Consider the following 21,631-nt stretch of genomic DNA (forward strand, 5'->3'; position numbering starts at 1 on the left):
AAGCTTCACGAGAGGTGTGTCTAATAGAATATTTGTCTGCAGGAAATTAGTAAAGGAATGAAATATCAAATTTAAATATTTGCTCATGTCTATCGAACTCAAATTAACTTTTTTCGAGTTCTTATATTTGTGTGAGTGTGCATATCTCGGTTACATTTGAAGGTCCCGTCAATCTTTGAATATATGATAACAAACTTTATCCGACGCATCATATTTGTTGTTTCTGTCGTGATATATTCCTACATATCATACCACAATCAAGGGTTTTAACTGCACCACTGAAATAAATAACTCAACCTTCATAAAGTACTAAGACTGAATATGCCAGAAGACTACTGAAATAGCCGTAAAGGGATGGCTTGCTAAAGTGAAACGGTTGACAGTCACGTCCGTGTAAATAAAGGCAGTAATAAAATTGTAACCTGTAACGTCTATCAAGTATATCATTTAAACTGAACATACCTGTATTGCCTGGTTGCATTATGACAGACGCTTAGGCAGCATACGTGTCTACTGACTGACGTTGCTCACGTGTGCAATTACATTATGATTAACTATAACCAGTGATGGACATCAACGTCCGTTTATCAATGTCAAGAACTAAACCGATCCAGACTGAGGAGACTCATTCATCAATTGATAAATTCGTACTTGGTGTTAAACTATTGCAACTACTGTGTTTCTGAACTAATTAGCACTAAAAACTATTGGCTAACCAAGTAGTTGCTTCTCTTTTACCAATCTTTGAATGTTATAGTTATCTTGGTTCAGTAACTATTATTTATTAGAACATTTTCTTGCTGGCTCTGGTGCTTAAGTGCTAAGCGTCTCAGCTTATCATCAAAGGGGTCCAGACAAAAAAATCCCTGTTTTATTAAGACATCTTTGCAACCTAACAAAATAGTCACCCATTTTACAGTTAAACCCGATCCAGTTTAAAATTACAAACATACAACAAAAAATCTTCGAAAATGAATATTTATTAGTCTCGGGAATGGAACAGATCTGGCCGTATACAATCACATTATGTAGCCTATTAGTCAATGAGAAGATATTGCATCCAATGATAAAATCTTTTGCTCTTTGAAACATCGTGGTTGTGCGCTATCTAGGAGGAAATAGTGATCATAAATTATATTGCAGAAAACACATGTTATACTGAGTACCAAATAGTAAAAATACTCAATATTCTAAATTCAATTTATAGAAATGAGGTAATTACTATAAGGTCTAAATAAATTAAAATTCTGAACAAAAGATTTTGTAAAGTAGCGATTTTGTAAAGATTTTGTTCTATGCTTTTAAGAACAGAACTAACTTTACTGAACAAAACCTTTGCCACAAAATCCCTCATGTAGATGAAAAATCTTTTCTGCAAAATCGGAGATTATATCTTTATCCACCGTATTAATGATCACCATCACAAAAGCACTTACTTAGAACGTTATAAGGGTTACATGGATAAAAAAAGTCCACTCCTAACCGTCAGCTGACTGCGTTACAGATTTTATTAATACTTCTTGGCGTCTGCCTTGTCCTCATGGCTTACTGTTTGTTATTGTATTAGGTTATGTTTTCTGTTTGTCTGCAAATGAGTAGTACCATTAATTTACCACAATAAATTAACTTACTTCGTTTATAAATAGATAAAAAGTAAAATAACGAACGTTATTGTTACGGGCATTTATTTTGAAAATATTGGTGTGTATTGCATGTTTTTAAAAGTTTTTTTAGGTTAAATATAAATCGTTTCCAGCGACATTCAAATGTATTGGTAAGTAGACCTAGCTTGATTATGTATGTTTTTATTTACAATTAGTGTTAAATTGATTTACTAGCTGATTCCAAACTTTATTATAGGCCTAATTCTTCAGAAAGATGTTTGATTGAATTGTTAAGCAATGAACTCTGAAGGACATGAGGATAGGTCAGGAACTACATAGTGGAGAAAAACAATATTATAAATAGTCATGAAAGACAAAAAAACTATTTCTGTATCTTTTTTACCATTGTAGTATGAACATTTTTTTAAATTCCAGTAAAAAGTGCCGAGAGTATTTTAAAGTTTTGTCCAAAATTACAGATATTTTTAGTAATGAACATATGATGATTAAAAAGTGTCATAACTTTGTTACTTAGTAGCAAATTATTATAACTTTTTTGTGCAAAAATATGTACAGGCCAGAGGCACTCTGACAAGGGAGGAAGAACGGGACTTGTCCTCCACCTCCCAATCATTGCCAGGAATCTACTTAGTTGTTTCAAGTTTTTAGGAGCAAGGAACTTGGCTTGCATCTACCTGTGTGAATAATCACAATATGATTGGCAAATGTGTAGCCTAAAAACTGGATGTTATTTGCTGCCAGGGTAATTTTCTCCGGATTGTTAATCCCACTTGCTTTAGCCGACTTATTACTTCTCGGAGGTAGCACAAGTGCTTATCAAAAGTTACATTTGTGTATATGCACAAATCATCAAAATCTTGGAACACATATTTGTATTTGATATCTCCAAAAATTTGATCAATGAAACATGTGAGGACTTGAGAACTGGTTGCAAGGCTAAAGGCAGAAAATTGTACTCAAATTGTCCCAAAGGTAGAATAAACTCTGTATTTCTTTGAGTCTTAATGACAAGGGACCTGTAAATATGCCTGATTCAAGTCCACCAAGCTAATGAATGTTGCTTGCCCTAAATGTTGAAAAGCAGACTCTATGGTTGACATGGGAGTTGCCCAAGATTTATTAATGAGTTAAGCTGTCTACAATTAACAACCATGCACGTTTTTCCACCTTTCTTTGGTACTAAAAATGCTGGAGATGCATAGAGAGACTTAGATGGTCTGATCACCCTGTTGGTTAATAAATGATCAACATGTTCTATGATTGCCTCCATTCTTAGTAGAGCGAACTGATAGGGTCCAACTGATAGGGCTGTGTTGTTTTTATAACGATTGCATCCAAATTTATTTTTTATTTTATATTCAACTAAATTTATACGACCTAATTTAGTGGTAATTGTTTCTGAAAATTCATTTACCAGTCTTAATAGTTTGTCTGTTTGACCTGATGAGTGGTTTTCTTTATGGGACATTTTGTTGAACTTGGTAATTCAGCTGATTGAGATTCATAACCGAAGGAGTGCCATATGGGAATGTTAATGTTTGATTTGCCATATTAATGATCACTGATTTTAGATAAAAAGTCACAGCCTACAGTAATTGGCATTGGAATTTCTGTAGCCACCAGAAAAATAAAATTCCATGACAAGATTGAAATTAATTTAAAGTGTAATGTAGTCTTTAAATTAAATATAATATTTTGTCCAGAAGCCGATATGTCTGACACATGTGTCGTTAAAACAAATTTTATCACTGGGGATATATCAAAACTGAATTCGTGGGAAAGAAGGAGCTTGCGCCGACTTGGTGAAAGGTATCTTCACTAATGGCTTAATTTTATCCAAACGGTTGGTTAAAGTTAAAAGAGGGGAGTTTGCGCCCAATAGAACCCTCTTTGGTGGTTTAAATAACCACGTTGAGATTGATTTCCTGAGAATTTATGGCGAAGTTGATTACTAGCCATGGCATACACATGTTGAAAAGGAGGTATATGTTGGGCCAATTACTCTGATTGACTGCGGTTATGGGAACTATTTTGCAGATTTCGTATGGGATAACGATTATAAATTACATTATCTCTCTAACATTTATCTCTATAACATTTATAGCCGATCAGTGAAGATAAAACTGGTTATAGGCATTTAATTCTTTTGCCATGTCTAAGCACCATTGAGTACGAGCTGAATCGTAAGCTGAAAAATTAGAACTTTTTAATTAGGACATAGTTGTGGAATACATTTTAAAAGAGCTACAAATTGTTATTTTAAAATGTCAGCGGGCATGGCGTTAAGAGTATCATATGTGCCTATCAGCAGGAATAAGTGGTAATCAGGATTTAAAAAAGGTCGTTTAGATTTGATCTTAGTTTTAAAATCACACTTCTTAACTGCTGAAAAACTAACATTTGTTTCAACCTTTAATTGAGAACTTTCAAAATTGCTTAAATAAAAGAAATAACGTCAGGCTAGTCCCATTAATTGAATTATGTGAGAATTATTCATTTACATTTTGGTAGTGCGAGGCGTATGGCTTTAAAAAAGGTAGAAAATTCATTAATTTGCTTGATCTATATGGAGTCTACAATCTATTATTTTTAGTTAAAGACAAATTTCTGATAACAAGGTAAAAAAATAGTCATTGTTTTGTTTGATCCAACTATTGATTCTTAAAACTATGCCAAACATGAAAATAACCGTAATAACTATATTAGGCAAGTATATTTCTTTTCAGCTAGCTGAAATATTTAAGGTTTATGGGACTAGGTATATAAATAACAATTTAATAGCATTGTAATTAAATATGTTATAATTAAACAGGTTTCAATTAAATAACGCAATACTTTAAATAACTATCAGACGTTACTTTTACTTCAATATTTTCAGGGGTTTCATGTTTGAGATTTTCCCATAATAATATAAAAAAAACCAAAATTTTAAATGTGCTCAATAAATAAATTATGTAAACCCAAAGGACGTTGTATAAATCCAGCCAAAGCCAAACAATAGGGCCAATTTCCGATAACGAAATGAGAAGATAGAAAACCCAGTTGAAGGGTAGAAGAGAGAGCAGACTTATTTCTAGCAAATTTATTATCACACTATCAGTAACGTACATTAAGCTTTATTAATATTATAACTATTCTAAGGTAATTAATATGTAATTTGTACTTACTGTGAGTGTAGTGTTGTGGCTCTAACAATCTGAATTGCAGATATAAGTGGAAGAGTGAATACAAAGCAACCTTACTTGGAATTCAACAATATTGTACCGTTTTATCAAACCTTACCTATCCACTCCCTATCCTGGAACCAAAATGTAAAATCAACTCACTTAGCTAGTGTCTTAAAAGTTATAGTGAATGAATAAAAGTTACAATTTTTAATAAAAAAGAACCTTAGATATTGTTCAAATTAGCCTCATTGCTAGGATCAAACATACCTCGATGAGAGCTGTAATGAAAGCTTTTAATCAACAGAATAGCTGGCAGAGAAAATACTGTTAAGTGAAATAACTGTTACTAAAAGATACCTCCACGTTTATTTATGAAATTACTCATATTAATTTTAAATCGTACTACCGTTATAGTAATCAACAATAATGATTCTTTAAGCACGGCTAATAATTTTGTATTACTTGAATAAACGACACATTATTGAGTGCTAATGCAGCAAATATGTTACTAATTAATAAGTCAAATTACAAAACCAGCCATCTATTATTCAATGTATATTGTAACAAGTAGATAATTACTATTGCAAAAAGATTAATTATATCTTAGTTAATTTTCACTAAGCTTGTATAAATAAAATAATAATAGGGTGGATATGCAAAATAAATAAATTGTGGATGTGAGCATTCCAGGTTAAAAGTATTATGTAATTTAAAGTATTTTTGTTAATTTTTTTGCATTTTTTATGTCTTATTTTTTGAATACTTGAAATAAAAATAGATCAACACTGTTGTATTTGTTTAGTTTTATGCAATTTTTTTTCAAATATCACAACTCAGTATTTTTTAAGACATTACTTCTAATGTCTATATCATTTATACGCCAATAGCTATAGAAACTAAATTTAAATTAATTTTGAAAAAATGCCACTTGACAAAAAAGTTATATTAGTTATATACAGGGCTACACTTACAGTTATATATACAGGGCTATTAAACTGGAAGTATTGCCGAATATTTCCAAAATAAATTGTTCATATTTAATATTTTATACGGTTATAATACAAAATAAAAGGTTTTTAAATAAAAATGTAAACAAAATTATTTTGTAATGTACGCCAATTCCCCATTTTCGGCCGTGGTGTCAGCCATGTCAAAAACTAATTGTATCGATTTTCGTATTATAATGAAAGTAATGAGATAAATAACCATCGTAAGTATAGCTAAAGAATTCAATTATTGGCAGGAGATATAATTGTTTAAAAATAACTGTGATAAACTGCCGATAATAACACGACAGTTTGAGGGCAAACTCATTAACTTTTCGCGATAAAAAATAATCTGTAGGTAATAAAAATATTCAAATTGATAATTTGTTCAGTAATAGATACTCAATTAAAAAAAGGTTGTATATTGTTAATAGAGTTGTTTTCCGTTCTATTAAATATGGTTTATAAAATGGTTTTGAGATGTGAAAATAAAATAATATGAATATTGTTGACAGCAGTTTTTATAACGGTTATAAAATAATTTGGTTTTATTAAATTTGTATTTTTCGCCTGCTACCAATTGTGGTGATCTGGTATTTTATTTTAATGATTGTGGGTGTGTAAGGTAGAAGCGATAAAGACATCGTGCAGGGCTAGGCACGTTCCCGTACACGATAAGGTCGTGGAGCGACCAGAACCCTTAATTACACCCATTCTCCTGCACAGCTTTGATAATTAATTAATATACTAAAGAAAAGAGCTAAAACATTAAAAACCCTTTATTAAATTAAACCGGACAAAATAAGATCACACACATGCCTATACAACACCACGCTGATTTCCCAATCATGCTAAAACCAGTTTCTACATATTTTAATTTAGAAAACCAATTCACCCCTCACAATTTTTTTGCACCTACCATTTTCCTACTAATTACATTATTCCATAATAACGCTAATATCAAATATGCAACAAATTACGGTAAGAATTGCGGTATCCTTGCCTCCGGAATGGTACGCCACAGCCCATCACTCAATCGCGACTCCACAGTTCCGCTCGGTTCCGAACTCATGTTATCAGTCCGAAGAACCGGTCGGTGATCCACAGTTCGGCCAGCTACCTTATCAACACATGATATGTTGTCCCAACTGCCGACCCGATTGCCTGATATAAGTGGTAATTAGCCACCAGTCACCCCAAAAGACCATCGCAGTGCAAACATGATGATAATAAGATCGACCTAGTCGACGTATTCAGTGCACCTCCAAATCCTCGACATTTTCTAAAAATCGTGTGATAAGGGATAAGGGTATTTATTTATCAATAATGTTAATTTAAATAATGTTCAATCAAATTTTAAACATTTTCAGCTTAACTAATAAATTAAATACAGGATTAGTACAAATGATGTTCTCGATTTTAATAATCGACACTTTGTACGCCTCAAGAAAATTAAAGTTGGCATCACTGCGAAGAAAACTTTATAAAGTTTATTATCAGCTGTTTGGGAATGTCAACAATCTAAATTGTATCTTCGTCTGCAAGACAGATGGGTCGCTCGTTCCGGTGCTGATGGCGGCGGACTCTTGACAATGGCCGCCTCGATCCCCTGATATCACTCTCTGTGATTTTTTATTGTTGGAATTTGTGTGGAAGGTGTATACCACGTTTACCAGAAATAATAGGTGATCTCCAACAATGGATTACAACCGCCATCGAATCAATCGACCAAGACAGTCTTGTAAACGTATGACAAAAGCTCGATTACAGACGATGACACGGATAAAACTTTTTGACATATTTGTTAATTGTATCCATTTTTATTTGTATGGTGAATGAAATCAGAATTGCGTACACTTAAAATTGTGAACTTCGTTTGTATTAGCCCCGTTTGAAGGATTCGCATGACTTAACCCCACGAGGTCGGTTCGGTTGGCGGTGTTTGGCACGGCGCGATTGAGACGCACGTCTCGACTTACCTGCTGTTCGTGCATCGAGTTTCAGTGGTGCATCCTGAGTTATGTCGTGTCAGGCAGGGGTGTATTTAGGGACCCCGAAACGCATAAGAAAAATAATACAATTATCTGAAAAGGATTTAATTATGATTAAAACTGTAACACTAAATCAAATTGTATATTTTACGACTTTTTGTTTTAAATATAAATATAGAACACTTGATAAATTGATTTTGGGGTGATAATTTTTATTAGTTACTTTCATCGCTTGGATGGTTGCGTGCGTTGATTCTTGATACGTACTTGTAATTTAGATTTATTTCGAGGGTTACATTTAATATATATGGTTACAATCCATTACAACATAGTAAGTAGGTAGGGCCTACGCACCTTCTAGCACGGTATTAAGTAGTTGACAAAGATATATAAATTCATTTCGGTCTTTTGCTGTCGTTATAAGTTACAGAATGTGTGACACACATTTTTGTATAAAAAGTTTTACATATCATAAATTTGAACAATTTTTCAAAATTGGAAATGTGTTGAAAATTAACAACTGTGACATATTTAAAAAAAAAGAGACTTCTTTGGTGACCTTGGATAAAAAATTTAGATTTGCTAAAGTTTTGAACGATGTAACTGTAAAAAATGAACTCTGAAACAGTACAACTTTGTCATTTTGTATACAAGAAACGAAATAAATTAACACTTTTTAGTGACTAGTATATTAAAAACATTTAAAATGAGGTACGGCTCCACTTACCTTTGCATTTGAAATCATTCGACAATTACTCCTCCCTCCTCTCCCCCGCGACATTTTTGGGTGTTATTTTCTTCTAATTATTTGGGGTCGAAATATGGAGGTTTTAGTTAAAACGGAAAAGGCAGGTTTCTCGGTTCAGTCGCTATACTTGGCGGACAGGTGGTCTGCCTCACCCTTTATAATGGTACAAAAGCTATTTTGTTTCAGAATCAAAATAATTTATTCACACACAGCACAAAGGTTTTCTGTGGTTTCTGGATCTATCGACTTCTCTAAGTTTTGGTCCATATTTTTCAAATATTCTGTATCTTCAATATATAATAGAATAACTACAAGGCTGCCATAACCACCCCTTTCCCATGACTTCCTATTAAATATGAGTTGATAGGTTTTGACCCCCAAATTAAAATTATGGGTACGCCACTGGTGTCAGGTATAGGGTTTCAGGTATATATGTTAATTGGATGTTTAATTGTCAACTTTGACTTTGACGAGTTCATCATCTATCTTTGAGTTGTTTAGTGCCTTTATATGATTAATATGTTTGACTTTACATCTGAGGAGGAGGGTAAATAACCAATTCTCGAAACGTTTATTTTCTGTTGTGACGATTCAACTCAAAATCTATTTAGTGCTGTGTATTTTATTGCTTTATTAATATATTTTGGACGTGTGTAGGTTTGGGAATTTCTATTATACCTACAGAAACCAGATTTGGAAGTTTCCAGATAGTAGTTGGACACTACTATCCCTTAAAGAGAATACTTTAGGGATAGTAGTGTCCAATACACGTTTCAGTAGGAAACGTAAACACGGTATTTCAGGCGTTAGATAAACCTGCTTACAGGGTGAAATGATGCTTAAAGAGGCTATAATAAAACTTATAAAATAGAAGAAACACTATTTGGTCTCATTCATATCATTATCTTTCCAGTATCAGTCCAAATTGTCCGAACATTCTGTACATCCAATAGATAATATTAAAAAATAAGATATCGAACAGCATCGTCCCTCAAATTCAAATTATAGATACACTACTTTACCTTTACCTATAATTCAATTGAATTTCATTTGTGTTTTTAGCAATTTAGTATAATTTCAATGAGGAATATTTCCCCTACAATTGCCCTCAATAACATAATATCCTCCATACCATAGAGATACCATATACCATAGGTGCCCGCCTGCCCGGCCATTGGTGGTGGTTCGGAAGTCGCCTTTAAGCCGTTGGTCCCCAGTTTGTGTTAGAGAGGGCTTCTTAGCCCTAACTTCGCATGGTAAAACATTATTGCCATAAAACCGATTTCTATGGTTCTTTTGTCTCGTATTTTTAACCCACGTTTTCTTTTTTACAGGATAAGAATTACTAGACTATATTAATTTGAACATTTATACTCCAGGTTTAATATCAAATTGCATTTCTATCTATGCAAATCTATTTGGCTAAGCGTTAGCGAATTCTGTTTCTCGTGTTGCTGTAAAATTTAATTTATGTCTAGCTGCACAATATTTTGAAAACAAATTTACCAGTAGACTTTAAATTTTGCTTGAAGTTTTATTGATATACGAGGAACACTGAGGTCGATGATGGTGCATGTCACTCCATGGGATTTGGCTGTGCATCAGCGAATACTTCTACACTGGTCTTATGGGTAGCCATGACGGAAACGAGAAAATAGCTGAATAAATAAATGTGTTAACAAACTGAATACAATCTTATGAGATTTTAATAAGTGACATTTATTCATAGAATAAAAACAAAATATAATAGAATCAATGTTAAAAGTCGGTGACAATATTTGACTTCATTACATTATTACGACGGTGTAGCTTACCGGAACTTTGTTTGTACATTGCTATAAATTCTAACAAACATATGAATTTAATACATGGCAAGATATCTCGAAGAAGTTTACATATGTTTTGAATTTTGCATGAAAGTTCAGGGACAAGAATGAGTTTTATGGTGGTGCATATCCAACCCTGGAATTAGACTGAACGCCATTTATGCTTATCACTCATTAGGCTAACACATTTTCTCTTTTGCCAGTCGGGAGGGTGTAAACATTTTTTTCTGTATAATTTCATGTATGTCTATCTGTCCGTAGAACATCTAGAGGAGTTATACAGATTTGAATTTTTGCATGCCACCTTAGCGAAGTCTGTAATGCGACACGTGGTTTGGCGTACTGTTACCTTGTTATTAATATAAATGTGTTTTATTCTCTTCTAGACAATAAGTTGCAATAATCTAATGCCACAGTCACAACTTCAGACTTGGTTCATTTGTCTGCTCGACGGGTTGTCGGGCGCATAAACACGTGGAATGAGGAAAACGGAACGGAAACTTCTCTTTTGGAATAGAAAAGTCGGTTAACTGGTTGTCAGTGCAGATTATTGTTCGAGGTGGCCGTTCCAGTGTTTGGCCGCTGCCACCTCAATCATGTCACCCGCCATAGATGTTAACTCTGCCGCCTAAATAAGGCCGTGGCGCAACATCAGCGTCGCTTTCGTGTACGTCCACGACCATCCGTTTCAAGTTACTCGTTCTTTCATCATCATTGTTTCCGCAGCTGCCATTGTAGACATTTTAACATTTCAGCCGATATTATTTTTGTAATTTTGGAGTAATGGATAAAAAAGAAGCCGAATCCCCAGCGACGACTCTTGCTAATGAATTCTCTTGCTATGTTCATTACTTCCGCTTTGTAGCCAAATTAGTAATTGAATAACAGAATTTGGAGGATTTTTCGACATTTGAGAAAAGTAAAAACATTAAGTAAAAAATATATTTTGCCGCTTTATACAAATACGACAAAATTACTAACAAAATAACAATTGCTAGGCTACATAAACAGTAACATTATTTATTACTGGTTCATTCAATGTGAGATTTTCAGGACCGCCTTGATCGGGAGTGCTTACTCATTGTCTTTATGTTATACAAAATGGCTGTGTGTATAGTAGAAATATATCCGTAAATCAATTTTATTATTTATCATAATAGAAATTTAGAATGTTTAATTACTCAAACAATACTGTTGGAATACAAGTATTAACCGTCAACAAATATAATAATAAATTATTGTTATTATTATTATTAGTGTGCACATCAACTCAACTCAAATCAAATCAGTTTTATTGCAGCGGCAATATTACATTGTATAGTAAACGTCACAAATTTTAATCTAAAATTTCTTACATCCATACCACAAAATTCTCATTCACACATACAATTTTACACTTCTTATGCACCGCACCTTTCATCCTTCGCCAATATACGAGGCACGTCCAGAAAGTAAGTGTACTGGTACTCTCACAGCTGTAGGGAATACTTTTTCGACATGTTTGCATCACTGCCGCGTAGCCTGAATCCTTCCCTTCAAAACGAGACCAATCCGAGGTTAGTATGTTGAAAACTCTTGACGCAGTAGCATCTCTCGCGAAAAATGTCGATCATAGCTCCCGCCAAATGCGAAATTCACTCCGTCATTCGCTACCTCGTTGTGAAGGGAAAAGATCCGGTTGAAATGTATAATGAGGTGAAAACTGTTTACGGTAATGGAGCTATGAATCGTACGAACGTGTACACGTGGTGTCACGAGTTTAAAAATGGGCATACTCCGTACATGAAGATCAGAGGAGCGGAAGACCTTTAATTGTGACTGATGAACTTGTGTAAAATATCGTGAATGCGGTCCGTGACGATCGCAGTTGACGTTAGATGAACTTTCTGTGATGTTTCCGCAAATCTCCAGATCCCTGATACACGAAACAATCACTGAAACTCTCGCATATCGGAAATTGTCTATGAGGTGGGTCCCAAAACAATTGACAGAACAGCACAAGTTGAATCGAGTGCAAAGCTCTAGAGTTTTTGGAACGCTACGAACTCAAAGACGATCATTTTCTCAACTCTATTGTTACTGGAGACGATACTTGGGTTACCCACTACACGCCTGAAACTAAGAGGCAGTCTAAACAGTTTTCACCTCAAATTTCAACCGGAGCTTTTACCTTCACAACGAGGTAGCGAATGACGGCGCGAATTTCGCATTTGGCTGGGAATATGATCGAAATTTTTCGCGAGAGATGCTACTGCGTCAAGAGTTTTCAACACACTAATTTCGGATTGGTCTCGTTTTGAAGGGGAGGATTCAGGCTACGCGGCAGTGATGCCAATATGTCGAACAAGTATTCCATACATCTGTGAGAGTACCGGTACACTTACTTTCTGCACGTGCCTCGTATATCCCACTTTAAACAGCAGAAACAGTCGTGTAATTGGGCGGTCTCCCAGTTAAATGCTAAAAATTCCCCTGCATTATAAAATGCTTATGACACCAAAAGGTGTTTAAGGCACATTTTGAACGCCTTGGGCGATAGGGAATTTGTTATTGAATTTGGCAGTCTGTTAATAAAATTAACCCTCACAGGCAGGTGTTCAAAAACCACTGTTCTGTGGCTTGCAGTTCGTAGTAGTTCTCTACCTCGTGTCTCATGCGTATGTATGTCCCGACCTCTGGTTAAGGCACACTTATACATACAAAACAAAGTGGTTTCCAAAATGTACAGACACACGGTAAAGTTAACAGCTGCAATTCCTTAAAAGCTTGCCTGCACGACTCTCTGAATTTTATGTTTGCAATTATTCGAATAGCTTTTTCTGGAGTTTGAATGCTCTCTGAAACTGAGAGCTTGCCCACGCTTCCCACAGGACCACTCCATAGGACAAATGGGGGTAAATTAAGCCATAATACGCCGTTATCAGTACCTGGCTTGGGCAGTATTTTGCTAAGGATCTCAAGACATAAATGCCTGAAGAAATGTTTGCGCAAACATGATTGATGTGCTCATTCCAAGTCAACCCTCGATCAAGGTGTATTCCTAGGAATTTTGAAGAGAGGACTTCTTCCAGTGTGGAATCAGCTAACAAGACGGCAGGTCCACAATGGTTGCCTACATCGCGCAAAGCAAAATCTAAAACGTTGGATTTTGAGGTGTTTGTTGTGAGATTGAGGCTTTGGAAGTATTGTAAAAAGTTATTGATGTGAACAAACGCCTGTTGTTCCAACACTTCACTTGATATTGCACTAAAACAGAGAGTCGTATCATCAGCATACTGCACTAGTCCTTCATGCAGAAGTGATGATCCTATGTCGTTGACATAAAGCAAGAAAAGCACAGGACTGAGAATGGATCCCTGGGGAACACCGTAACTCAGTTCTATTGGTTTTGACGATTGATTTGATATTTGGTCAACTTGGAATCTATGACTTAGAAATGACCTAAGCCATTTAAGGGGCACGCCTCTGATGCCATGTCTGTCGAGCAGTATGCTATGATCAACGCAGTCGAATGCTTTGGACAAGTCTAAGAACACACTCATTGTGTGGTTCCTACATTCTATTCCCTCTACAATCATATCGACAAGACTCAGTACTGTATCTGTCGTCGATTTGCCCTTTCTGAATCCAAATTGTTTCATTTGAGAGCTGACTATATTTGTCCAAAAATTTAAGCATTCTTATGAGAAAAAGCTTTTCAAAAATGTTGCTCAATACTGGCAAAATATATAGCGCTAACGAACGAGGAGGTATACAGAAATGATAATGACATAATATGTAAAATTATGTTTTAATTATTTAAAAAAATTAATTTGCAATATAAAATATTTTCTACGCCGACCATCTTCTATTAAAAAAGTTACGCCTGAAGAAGAGAGCAGATACTAGTTTTCGAAACGCCCTGTCTATGTTGTGTCACACATGACCGTGACAAATGTCTGTAACCTTCATATAATCCATTGTTGAACAAAAAAAGTACGTGTTGTCTAAACTGAGAGGATAAACCATTACATAAGTTAAATGTGGCCTAGCTGATATTTTCAGATTGATTATACTTTATGACTTCCTTTATGATGCCTTACAAATATATGTAGCCATTAAACTTTATCTCGCAAATGATTGTTAGGTTAGAAGGGGGGGGGTTGTTTTGCACGGGGTTGCGAAATAGCTAGTGTCGGTCCCTGGAAATTTGATCATGTGATAGATAAAAGACACAAATACAATCAGAATCGAGACTGTGAGTAATAAGGACTTGATTTACTTGTATATGTAATACTGTGAACAATTGGAAGAGATTTATCATTATCCTCTTGTATAACCATTATCCTGTTAAATGTTTCAGTTGTGTGTTGATGAAATGTTGTTGATCTTTTTCTCTATTTGAAATCGACCTATTGGCCTACTCTCTGAATACTCTTCGTCATACTTATCGTATATTAGCATGACTAAACATTAAGTAATTATGTGAGAGTAGCGAGGACAACTCTGGCACGCTAGGGAGAGAGGAATCAATATACCGATAACCACATCTGACCTACACTGACTAATACTCAACACACGGTAGTCTATTTGTTTCATTATTGTACCCACCTGTGTCGCCCCCATGAAATTTAGAAGAAATCCATTGTAGTAGTTAGTAAGGTCGGCAGCTACCGGAACAGTGCAAATCTCCTTATAGGAATAGGTGCAATTTCTAAGCTTCTTGGCCTAAGATAACAAAAAAGTCAGCAGATCATTCGGTTCATCGTATTTAGCTTTCTGTGGAAATGTTGTTTTCTAGTAGGCTACGACAATAATGTGTTTTTATTTGAAAATATACAGGTGTTTACGATCTCTCCAGTAATATTTTTAGAATTTGTTTGTTTGTTATCATGGGTTAGGAATGCTTAGTGTCTGTCTGTGTGTATTTTATTATATTTTATTTGTTATTTCAGAAATAAGTAAAGATTAAATAACTCAAATTACACTTTTATTTTTCATAAAACTGAAATTTGTTACAATTATTTTTCTTGCCGTCTTAATTCAAAAGAAAAATTAATATTTTATTATCATATCACGTTTCAAGATACCTGATGATTAATTATTTTAAAGCTTAGTAACTTAAAAACGATTTACATTATACTAGTTTTTAAGGAACAATACAAGTTGCTACATTTAAATACAAACAGTTTTATACCTAGATATAAAAATCGGTCAGTCAATAATGTATATATAAGTTTTGCTGTCGTAAACAATAACAATTTATTTCTTGAATTAATTGAGACTGCAAGAACAATAATTGTTGTAATTTATATTACATTTTTGTTACCTTGTCCCGAAGAACAAATTCCCAAAATTGTTACCGGAAAGTTCGTAAACATTCTACATGTTCAAAAATAGACAATCACAGTGGAAATGTGTCGGCTATTTTCAGTTAATGAAAGATAATGGTTTTTACATCGTTTACAAACAATAATTACTATGAATAACTGTGACGGCAACAAGAAGATTTAGGAAAAATACATTTGTATAAAGTTGAGTTCATGCATGTTTTATTTTAACATGTGACCTATCATATATAGATTATTCATACAAAAAAAAATGAAAATAATACAGTGCATGTCAATGTTAAAAGTTGGTGACAAGATCTGATTTCAGCGCATTCTGGCGGTGTAGTACCCTCTCTCAAATGAAAATAAAAATATAGTTATTTTCCCAGAAAGAGTACAACATAAACTACAATAAACTGTATATATTTTAAGAATTTTGTAAGCATAGAGTTAAACCATACCGATAACTAAAGAATGAACACAATAATTTAAACATTACATTTATGAAATGATGCTTATGTAGTAAAATAATGAAAATAAAAATAGGCTGTGGGGAAAAGGCTGTATGGGCACCGGTGGAACCTACTTTTCGGAACTCTTTATTATTTACACACTGCTATAAAACTCAATGAACAAAAATGTCAATGTATCATGTGGCATGATATCTAAATAAAGAACATCTGCAGGCTTTGCAAATTTTGCGTGCAACTTCTTTCTGCATGGACAAGAATAAGTTATATGTCCGACTATGCTATTTGGCTGAGCGTCGAGTTAAGACAACCACTTATTAGGTTGATACTATTTTCTTTTTTGCCAGCCGGGAGGATATAAACGTTCTTTTCTGTATGATGTCTGTCTGTCTATCTGCCGCAGGACATCTCGAGAATGTAACTAGGTATAGGCTTGAAATGTTGTATGCAACTTAGTGAAGCCTGTTGCACGACACTTGGTGTGGCGTACTCCTACATTGTTAAATATACGTATAAAAAGTGTTTAACTGTGGGTGTTTCATGTTGGGGAGGGAGAGCGTAACGATATTGGAACATAAAGTCATAAAAAGATTTCAGAAGTCCCAGTAGAGTAAATTTTGGCCCTGATCGCAACAGTAAGGATTTTTTCAAAATCCAAAATAATTAATGTATTTTCAGATAGTTGTTTTTAAATTTACATTTACTAGTTTATCCTTCTTTGGTACCTCTTTAATTTACATAACTATCGTGGATATTTCGTCATCACTAACAGAACAACGCTCGGAACGAATAACGAATTATGTAATTGGTGTGAATAATAATTTATAAAAATTGTGAAATCTTTTCGTAACGAGTAATCTCATTTAGCTTACTAAGTTTTATTGTACCTAATAGTATATGAAAGAGAAGTGTCAAACTTATCCTGCCATGATGTCAAAAACAAGCATCTAACACTAAAGGAACATGCTCAAAACAACTTACGTGTGAATATCGTCACATAGTCATAGCTCAAATGATACGTTCATATCTCCCAATAACTTTTGAAAGTTTTTATTGAGTAAATAAAAGTTATTCAAACTGTGTGTTGCCAGCAGGGTTACTCCGAGTAGGATCACCCAAACAGGTTTTTCAGATAGAGGAATTCTTAGTCCTGTCTTCTGCTGAATCGCTTTGGCCAAACAGGATTGTGCAGAGCAGAAAAAGCGGATTGGTGATAATACTGTAATGCGCTCCGGAAAAGTCCAAGGTAAACAAGAGAGGAATTTCAATCTTGTGTAGCCCCGACCCTGTCCCACACGGCAGTGAACTTGTTATGGATTCGGTGCGGTGACATGTGAACCAAAAATAAAGGATGTAGAAACTTGAATATTTACTTCATACATAGTTTTTCTCTGAAACAACAATGATTGCGTGGTCGGAGAAGTTCATTTTGGAGTGCACCCGATCGCGAAGTTCTCGCAATGAGCGTTCTCTTGAGCCTGCAGTCAATACCAGTGAAACTAACGAGGGATTGAGTTCACGAGCCAAACTAGCAGATGCCTGTTTACGTGTTGATGACATATAGTTAACTTTCGATCGGTAACTCAGATAACTCAGGTATCAGATAACGGTAGATAAGTTAAATTTGGGAGCTTGAAATACATTCCACCACAGAATCAACCATTTCTATAAATGACAACTACGTAGTAACAGGATGCAGTCTTTTTCATGGAGCAGTCTTTTATGGAGAAATAAAAGCGCATTCTCTCTTATGAACAAAACTATGAGGATCCGTCCAAAAGTAGTCTTTGTAAAAGACCAACGGTAAACAAATTAGTGCTTAATTCATTTTTTGCACATTTACTGCCAGAATAGTGTTTACTGCTGGTGGTTGGGGGAAGAAATTCTAATAACTCCGGCCTAAACAAACAAGCACAGAGATGACATCGAGCATATTTGTTTCTTTTTTTTAGATGTGGGATTATCATCGCTTCCGCTTATGAGCAGAATGTAGCTTTCTTGCTGGCAGTCGGTCAATGTTAGCATTGACGACCTAACGAAGTTTTTGCCTGATTAACGAAATATATGATTACGTGTCGAATGAAAGGGTGGAGCGGGACTTGATACAGACGATCCTACTACACTTGTACAAATTCCTTCCCCTGAAGGTGTCAACTTTTTATGGCTGCCTTAGTAGCTCCCAGCTGTTCTATAGTTTATTCATTACACATGTTTTATCTATTCATACTCATCCATCGTACTTTCACCCTGCTGTTGCATATCAGCACGTTTCTGGGACAAGTTACTTGCAGGGCAATGTCGGGTGTTAGTGGCCATGAGAAGGAGATATAAATGTGTGATAAAACAACAGATTGTATAGTTGCCAACAAATTAAAGTTAAAACACATATATTTATTGTGCAAGAGTGCATTTAGAATATTAAAATAAAATGTGTGTCGGATAAGTTAAGAAAAGATTCGATTGAGATAGACCCAGCTTTGGCCGAATGTTTGCCATTTGGTTTGGCTTCCGAACTTGCACGGAGTAATTTAAAACATATATTTAGATTAGCACCAATTTAGAGAACTAGGCGGGGAGTAATCGGAATGGATGTTGTATTTGGTTTACATACATGTATATTATAAATTTGAAATTCATAATTGTATTAATACAATAAGTTTGCATTGTTTTTACAAATTCCCACCTCTCTGACATATCCAACGCACGGTTTAGAAAATTTATGCTTTCTAAAACACCTGTTTTACTTTATCTAGGACCATAAGTAGCGGAGTTGTGAATTTGTTTTAAAATGTGAACGTTCATATTGGAACGAAATAGTGTACCAAGCTGGGTAGTAGCCTTAGCCAAGATATGTATAAGGTCGGTTTTTGTACCAAGATTATACTTGTTTTTGCATTCATTACTCCAGTTTTTAGGTGGTAGTAAAGGTCTTATAGCATTTAATATAATCGATATTACGAAAACCGTTTCAGATACAAAAATGCTTGCTACAAAATGTTTAAGAAAACTTTTAGGTCAATAAATAATAGATCTGTGATTCTGTTAAAGTTTGAACGACCGCCTTGTACAAACAAAATGAGGTATAACAGCTGGACAATGAAATTAGCCAATGAAATATTTGTAAGACCACTACGTTTTTGTACCAAGTTTCAACTTTTTGGGTTTTTTTTGTGACAGTTATGTTTATATATGTAAACTTTGGAACGATTAGTGATTTGAACTCTGGGGGGTCATGTTCGGTGAAGTTTGCAGTCATTTTTGCTAATTTCTACCACGAGGACAATTGTAATAGGCTGATTGGGATTGTGGATAATCCTGTTAGCGATGAGAAAGACGTTGAATAAACAAACAGATTGAGCTTTGTCGTACGAGTCAACATCGACTATATATTTATTTTTCATAAAGTTAGCTACACGTGATATATTATTTTGTGGATTTAGCTGATTTTGTAAAAAGCTAGACATTCATGCAGTGTTGATATATTGGAAAATCTTATTAATCCAGCGGAAGGCTTTGCCAAAAAGTTTAGAAAAAGGGCTTTCCGAGCATATGGTCTCAGAACTTGTCATAATACCGTCTCCAAGAGTTTACTTTCAAGTTGATGCGTTAATGTTAACAACGAGTGATTAAATTATAACTTTTAGTACTAACCCGGTGTCAGTAATTGTAAATATTTTCCGTACGTTTTTAAATAGTATGGTATAACGTATAACTTGTTTAAATTACACTAAATACAAGGGGCACTAAATTACGTTTGAAGTTTGTAGTACAGTAAATAAAAGTATGGTTTTAGAAAGGTGTTTCCCTACATTAATAACTCTCATATGTAAAATTGAATTTGAATACTGTGTTTTAGTTTGAGCGGTACGTAATCAGCTGTTTCCACACACATTCGATTCTACCGCATATATAGCCTATTAAGGCATGGTTTTAATATGCATAGTTTATTGTTATTATTTAAAAAAAAAACTATAAATAAACGTGTCAAAGAGTTACAGTACTGTATCTTAACAAGCGTAACACTGTCGAAGGCAAGTGCAGTAGGTCTAGCGTAGCGCAACCGCACATGTCGGCCAGTGACTGATTGACAACAAGGCGTTTGTCGCAGTGGCAAGTTCTCGCACATGTTACGTCAACAGTCGGTGTCAAAGTGTAACTTTATTATAGAGATGGGTGAGATAGCATCGCCATAAGGGACAGTATCTGATGTCGATATTTTTTTCAGACGTCAGCTGCACCGGCCTCCCCCACCACTGCGGCCTGTAGTGCGGTGGTGGGGAGGACACACTCGCTGTAACCGTGGTCGCCGTGGTTAACCCGAGCTTCAGTTGGCGTTGGCGCCGCAAGCTCCTGAGACACGCCTGCCAGGCCATGGACGCGCCCGCTCGCCAAGTCCCACCTGACGGGGGTACACGTGCATGGCTCGTCATGATCGCGAGCTTCTTCTGCAACGGTGTCATCTTCGGCGTCATCAACTGCTACAGTGTCATCTATGTCGAGCTGCAGAACAAACTCAACGAGGAGGGTGTCGCCGAGTCCTCCTCCAAAGCCGGTAATCCACCCTACTTTTCAGTGACGGTCGGTAAAATGTATTTACCACACAACAGTAATGCAATATGAGGAAATAATGAAAGTCCACTCAGATATTTCATCACATTCAAAACTTCTACTAACTTTTTATGTTCGAAAACCAGGAATGATCTAAAATCTTCAAAAGTTTGTTTAGGACAGCAACAAGTTGTTGACCCCACTGCTTCCCTTTGATTAAAGCAAGTAATCTTCACAAAATAAAGTATTGGAAATGAAAATATTGTAATTTTCCAAAATATTCTAAAATTTTCATGATTGAAATCATTATTTACATCATTCAGAATATGTATCTTACTTAATATGTTGGTACATTTTTACGTAAGACCAAGGGAAGCTTCTCCTACAGGTTTTTAGTTGACTATGAGATTGTGTCAGCATATAAAACCTTATACCTTAGAATTTTGCACAAAAGAAATTATCCATATGTAAGCTTCCTTAAGTTTCCTGGTATCGTGGACCTTTGAACATTAAGTGAATCAAATCTGAACCTTCAAAACCAATTTGAAACCTTTTTCCGGATATCTGAGCATTCATTAGCAATTTTTATTTCCATCCAGCACTAGCAAAAAAGAAATTCACATGTTTGTTATAAGATGTATGAAGTCCAAATATTTTAGTTGTTTTTATTAGCAAGTTGTCATAGACAATTACATGGGTCGCCCTCACAGCAATACCTTAGTTTAGTAACTCCTAAAACACATGTTGAGCGTCTTTATAATATTTATATAATCAAATTATTGAACAGATCTTCACATCATTAAAATTGGCACAAACTTTCTTATGAAGTTATCTAGGATGTGCTTGTTATTTGATTTTTATTAAGGAAATGAGATTTTAAAAATATTTACTAAGAAAACATGTTTTTAGAAATTCTTTTTATTTTAGAGCAAAATTTGAAATTAGTCAAGCTCGTAAGAGT

General features: G+C 34.8%; 1 protein-coding gene across 2 annotated transcripts in view; it reads left to right on the plus strand.

Annotated features, from left to right (window-relative positions):
• The first annotated feature begins 1,538 nt into the window (after positions 1–1,538).
• LOC124360178 (monocarboxylate transporter 10) overlaps positions 1,539–21,631 on the plus strand; it is a 62,324-nt gene continuing 42,231 nt past the window's right edge. Inside the window, exons 1-2 of one of the 2 annotated variants that reach the window (XM_046813561.1) lie at positions 1,539–1,774; positions 20,348–20,674. In XM_046813561.1, the coding sequence (XP_046669517.1) occupies positions 20,494–20,674 (181 nt within the window). In that variant the 5' untranslated portion in view covers positions 1,539–1,774; positions 20,348–20,493. The remainder of the gene's footprint in view (positions 1,775–20,347; positions 20,675–21,631) is intronic. The other variant, XM_046813560.1, reaches the window with a different exon arrangement.

This window comes from Homalodisca vitripennis, chromosome 4 (assembly GCF_021130785.1).
Source record: "Homalodisca vitripennis isolate AUS2020 chromosome 4, UT_GWSS_2.1, whole genome shotgun sequence".
NCBI lineage: Eukaryota > Metazoa > Arthropoda > Insecta > Hemiptera > Cicadellidae > Homalodisca > Homalodisca vitripennis.